At 43.0% G+C, this 6,000-nt stretch overlaps 1 protein-coding gene across 1 annotated transcript in view; it reads left to right on the top strand.

Annotated features, from left to right (window-relative positions):
* Positions 1-6,000, top strand: part of SYT16 (synaptotagmin XVI) — a 40,510-nt gene that overhangs the window by 20,978 nt on the left and 13,532 nt on the right. The window contains exons 2-3 of the mRNA XM_010584155.1: positions 506-762; positions 5,331-5,774. Coding sequence (XP_010582457.1) covers positions 506-762; positions 5,331-5,774 — 701 coding nt within the window. The remainder of the gene's footprint in view (positions 1-505; positions 763-5,330; positions 5,775-6,000) is intronic.

Below are 6,000 nucleotides of genomic sequence, written 5' to 3'. Positions count from 1 at the left end.
TCCTTTCCTCACCAGCACCATCCCCTTGAGGTCAATGCTAACTCCCGTCCTTTTCTCCTCCTTCTCCTCCTGCATAGAAGGAAATTGCTGATACCTGTTCATCAGGCGTATGCTGTGCTTTTCTGTAATTTGTCTGACCTGTGTTTTCATGGAAGCGATTGTTTTGGGGCCACAAAGTAGCCCCAAGGCACTCGAATATCCCAGACATTCCATTGATAATTGCATCTGGTGGTTAACTTCTTCATGGAAAGGCAACTGGTTTCTCAGTTCAGGACGGTGTGAGAAACAGCCACATCCACTCCATCAAATGCCGATTTATACAGGTTTTGTTATTTTGTAAGTTCGGTGCTGCAGTACTGAGAAGTAGAAAATGTCTCTTGAATACACTGGAGATAAGGGGGAAAAAAAAAAGAAAAGAAAGGAGAGAAAGGCACATTTGGGGAGGTAGAGGGGGAGGATTTTATTCTAATCCCTCTGAAATTATTTTCTTACTGAAAATTTTTAGATCTGGATGGACTAAGCCAACTGAGTTACCAAGACAACCTATCCTGTCGTGAAGATGACCATGTATCTGTTGATTCAACAACAACAACTGAGAGTAGGGGCACTGGGCAGCGTAAAGGGCCTAGGATGGAGTCTGTCGTTGCCGATGGCATTAGCCAGCAAGCCGCAGAAGGATGTTCGGAAATGGAGACAGCATTTACCAACCAGGGACTTGAAGTAAATGATGCTACTGACAGCTCATCGGCTTGGAGCCCTGAGGTATGGTGAATTGTCATTTATTACACACGGTGTAAGCTTTTGAAGGATATTGGGGGCCAAAAAATGTTAGAGGAGAAGTGAAGTGAAAAATTGATCAGCACAGCACAAGATAATGGTACTCCTCTGTGTGTGTGTGCATGAACATACACCCCTCTCTATGTGTTTCCTCTTTTTCTGGTATTTTACCTCTTGCTACTAACACTCATTCAGAGAAGCTGTTTTATTGCTTGATTTCTGACTGCAATCTCTGAACTGAAATTGGAGCCATTAGCTGCCTGACAGCATTTACTACCATTTAGCAAAGAGCACTCTGTGGTGGCCCTGGGCTTTGTTACTGGCTGTATGTGCAGGGTGTGTGTCTAGGGACCGGGTGTGTGGTCACTGGGTCTTAGACCTGTGCCTCTTTTTCCAGGTGGTTTCTATGGCTTAGAGAATGGGAAGCATCTGGAAAGCTGGAGGCAGCTGGTGGGGGTGGCCTCTGACTTGGCCAAGTGACCATCACTCTGGTCCCCATTGATACCAGGCATCCTTCCAGGGAAGAAGAGAGCCTGAGGTTGGAGCTCCTCTGCTTTCCCTTAGTTCCGCACCTTTATTTTGAAGCCTCAAGAAAACATTACAGATTTTAAGGCATTGTAAACACCTGATGACTTAGCATCCCCCTCTTCTTTCATAATCTTTCTCCGTGATGTGTTGGTTTTCATTATTATTTTACCACAAGATTAAATTTCTGAAAAAATACCAGCCTGCATCAGACATATTAAAAGAACAGCACAAAGGTCACATCTTCTGCCTGAGTTAAAGGAGGCTGTTCTTCAGCTGTGGAAATTAATAACTCCGCCACACACTGAGCAACAAGGCTTTGAGGAAAAGGTTCCTTTCCTCAGACCATGCTGCCTGCAGCCAGTTAAAGAGATGGAAAGCAGCTCCTCGGTGCATATGCTGCAGCCCTAAAGGGGTGTTTTGAACAGTATTTTGGTTTGCTGCACAATCCAGTCCCACAAAATACTACGCAACACATGGGAACTTCACACGGCAGCAGCCCTGCCCTCTCTTTGCTGTGTGCCTCTGACACATACTGTTTGTCTGCCCATCTGAGGCTCATTTCTCCTTTTCCCCATTTGATGTACATTGTCATGGTTCACATGTGCCACAATGTCTCCAGCGTCCTCTTGCATTTCTTTAGAATGCATCACTTGTTTTGCTCCTGGTATCTACATTTTAAAAATGCAAAGAATGGTTATAGCATCAGGGGGCAGATATGCCCAAGTCCCAGTTTATCTACTACAAGCAGCTTCTCATCCAAAGGTATTGTGTGGATTAATGAAAGGCTTTTTATTGCAGGAACTAAATGTTCTGACATGCCAGAAATGTCTGAGTGCTATTATACTCCACTCAGAGGACCTCTCTTTAGAGACAAAAATGATAATTTTATGCCCCTGCAGTGGAACCACAAGTACCGTTTCAAGCCTTGTCCATAATTAGCTGCTCCTTCAGGTTTCTCTGGCAGAAATGGACTTATTTTACCTAGTGAAGTGGGTATTGGCTGTTCTGAATGACCAGGTTAGACATACAGTATCAATCAGTATACTTGGCCTGACCTCTAAACAACTGTGCTGGGAAGAGGGAAAGAAAGAAATTCAGATGAAGTATTTAAAACCCACACTTCCCTTGGGTTCCAGTTTAAGTGTCTGTATAACCAATACATTCAGAGAGGACTCATAGTCCTAGCTGAGCTCTGAAAGCCAAGGGGAATTCTGTCAATGACTTCCACAGAAAGAAGACTGAGCGTCCTTAAGCTTTGTCTGCTGAAAACCTGTGCAGGGGTGAGTCCCAAATAGCACAGTGCTTTCTGAAAGGGCCAGCCCATAAGGTCTCTAAAGCCTAGTTGCCCACAGAAATGTCACTGCCACAGAGTTTGGCATTTTTCTCTCCCTCTCTGCCTACAGTTCCTGCAGTGGTTGTGGCCACAGCTATAGTAGCGCAGTTTGAGATATCCTGAAATCCAGATCCTTTCTAGCTGTTCTGTCAAAAAACAGGTAGCTGACCTTCAGTCTGCCCCACACGCTGCCAGAAGATGAGATACTCAGCCCTGTTGGGGCAGGAAAGTACCTCCTGGATCTTCGTACCTGCGGGTTTATGATGGTGCACGGGAGTTCACATTCTCCAGCTCAGACATGTAGATGAAAGCAAAGTTATGCCGCAAGCACAGTTGTCTCCACACTTTAGCAGCAGTTCTCAAATGCGCCTTGATTCCATCTCCTCAATAGCAAATGCACAGATGAAAGTGAGGAGGGATGCACATGTGGAGGGAAACATGAATCAAGCACAACCCCATTACGTTTCCTTCTTAAATATTATTTCATCAACCAGACTGAAATAAGTTGACAGCTACACAGCAGTACTTAACATTTGCATAACATCACGTTCTCTCCAGGCAACCTGGCCTGCCTTGCATTTTTGTCTTTGCAGCCTGCTGTCGTACAGAAAGGCATTTTTACGGGCAACCAAGTCATTTTGTGTGCTGTCCAAGTGGTGATTTTTCTCTCTTTGACATGACTTCTGCAAGACATAGGATAGCAGGTCTCCATCACTCATGTGCACACACGGACTTTTGTATTCACGTGCAGGAATCTTAAAACGCCTATGAAAATCTGAAAAGCTGGAGTTTTGCACATCATGGCAGATGAATCTGAGCAACTTGAAAAGTAGATTGGCAGGAAGTAGACATAAATTTTGAGGTTTGTCTGAGCTCTTGTTTGAGACATACCACTCCAGACACTTCTGAAGAGAATTACATCAGAAGTCCTATGGCCCATCATCTGTACTCTAAACAATGAGATTCCTATGTTGACAAGAAGTGTAACTTGAAATGCGAAAGAAGATAAATGTTTGAGGAGGAGGGTGACTCAGACTGCTAGTGACAGGCCTTAATTCACCTTCTGGCTATTAACTGAAAATCTTTCCCTAGTACAGTGTATACTCATGTTTAAATACAAATTGATCACTATAGCAACCCCTTTATCACATGAAGCACATTCTAGCTCTAAGATAAAAAAGCACTTTTGAACAGAAACGCCCACGCCCACTCATCAAAAGGTAAGGTGAGCATCCATGTTTTTTATCTTGTTTTATCAAGGTGATTTTTGTTTTAAAAGTAGGTAAAAGATTGTGTGTGAATTGATCTGCCCATGTTTTGATTATTTATTTTGAATTTTTATTCTGAATGTATTAGTATCCAAACTGAACAGAAGGAACAGATGCTTCTCTTGGGAGATTTGAAAAGGGAATAAAAAATCAATATGTATTTAATCAGACTGTTTTTCTTGATTATCATTGCTTTAGCTGTAGGAAAAGTATTGAATTATAAGGTAGCTTCTAGAAATGGAATTTCCATTTGGCAAGAAATTCTGACATGGTGATTTCCCCTCCCTCAAATTAAACACAGTGCTTAATTTTTTTAATTTCCAGCAGAACAAAATATCCAAAAAGTTAGCAGGTTTGACCGAATTGTTTGATTTCGTGTGCTGGTTTTGGCTGGGATAGAGTTAATATACTTCATAATAGCCAGTATGAGGCTACGTTTTGGATTTGTGCTGAAAACAGTCTTGATAATACAGGGATGTTTTCCTTACTGCTGAGCAGTGCTTACACAGAGTCAAGGCTTTTTCTGCTTCTCACCCCACCAGCAAGTAGGCTGGGGGTGCAGAAGAAGTTGGGAGGGGACACAGCTGGGACAGCTGACCCCAGCTGACCACAGGGATATTCCAGACCATACGATGTCATGCTCTGCATATAAAGCTTTGGGAAGAAGAAGGAAGGGGGAGATGTTCGGAGTGATGGTGTTTGTCTTCCCAAGTAACCGTTAGGTGTGATGGAGTCCTGCTTTCCTGGAGATGGCTGAACACCTGCCTGCCCATGGGAAGTAGTGAATGAATTCCTTGTTTTGCTTTGCTTGCACGCACAGCTTTTGCTTTGCCTATTAAACTGTCTTTGTCTCAACCCACGAGTTTTCTCACTTTTACTCTTCCAATTCTCTCCCCCATCCCACCGGGGGGGAGTTGAGTGAGCAGCTGTGTGATGCTTAGCTGATGGCTGGGGTTAAACCATGACATTTTGGTAATGTAAAAAAATCCATTTTGAAAAAATTCCAGTGTATGTTCAAAGTAATAGGTTAAGTCGATTTTTTTAACCAAATGACACCAAAAAGTTTTGTTAATGCCTCAAATTTGACGTGAATGAAATTTAAAAAACCCCTTTGTTTAGTTTTTCCCTGTGTAGATTTTTTGCAAAATTAATAGTCTCCTGAGAAACATTTAAATATTGGTGAAACTTTTTGTTGGAAATGTTTCAACAAGTGCTGTTGCTTACTTGATTGTATGGGGAATATTACATAAAATCAGGCAATTGACTGTCACTGGCCTTTCAAGAAACAGTGGGATCCTTATTTTTCAGAGCAACTGCCTACACTTTTCAGCACAAGTGAGGAGAACAATTTCTTTTAAATAGAGTTGGGATCACAGAGGCAGTTGAACTCCAATGGAGGTTTTACTTCTTCCTTCTCTTTGCAGGAACATAATGAAGTGAACAGTGTACCAGCTCATCATGGTGCTCATGAGCCTATCTGTAAATGTGGTGATCTAGAGGTCATCTTCAACTATAAAGCCTCAAGTCAAAAGCTAGTAGTTACTGTCTTGGAGGCCAGGGATATCCCAGATAAAGACCGTAGTGGTGTGAACACCTGGCAAGTGCACACAGTCCTGATGCCTAGCAAGAAACAGAGGGGTAAGACAAGTGTTCAGAGAGGACCCATCCCCATGTTCGAGGATAAAATTACCTTCAGTAAGCTGGAGCCAGAGGAGTTAAGCAGCCACGCCATTCGTTTCCGCCTCTATGCGGTGCACAAGATGGTTGGAGAGAAGATGATGGGAGAGCAGTTGTTCTACCTGAGCAACATCAGCCAGGAAGGGGAAGCGAAGGTGACATTGGTCTTGGAGCCAAGGAGTAACCTGAGTGTAAGTTTGATGAAAGAAATATGGAGTCTGTAAAATTTTTCATCTGGTGAATGGGGACCAGCTGTACCTGATATCTTTCATTCAGGGCTGTTAGGATGCAACTGGTGGATCTGTCCTACTGTCACTTAAAAAATTATCAGTAAGGGGAAGCACAGGGCTTGTCTTCCCTACACAAAGATGTGCCTTTATTGACAATGGCTCAGCTAGCAAGCTTACACAAAATCAT

The sequence above is a fragment of the Haliaeetus leucocephalus genome, unplaced genomic scaffold (genome assembly GCF_000737465.1).
Source record: "Haliaeetus leucocephalus isolate CR32 unplaced genomic scaffold, Haliaeetus_leucocephalus-4.0 Scaffold944, whole genome shotgun sequence".
In the NCBI taxonomy this organism is placed as follows: domain Eukaryota; kingdom Metazoa; phylum Chordata; class Aves; order Accipitriformes; family Accipitridae; genus Haliaeetus; species Haliaeetus leucocephalus.
The sequence above is the reverse complement of the archived record's forward strand: the minus strand, read 5'-3'. Positions and strand labels throughout refer to the sequence as shown.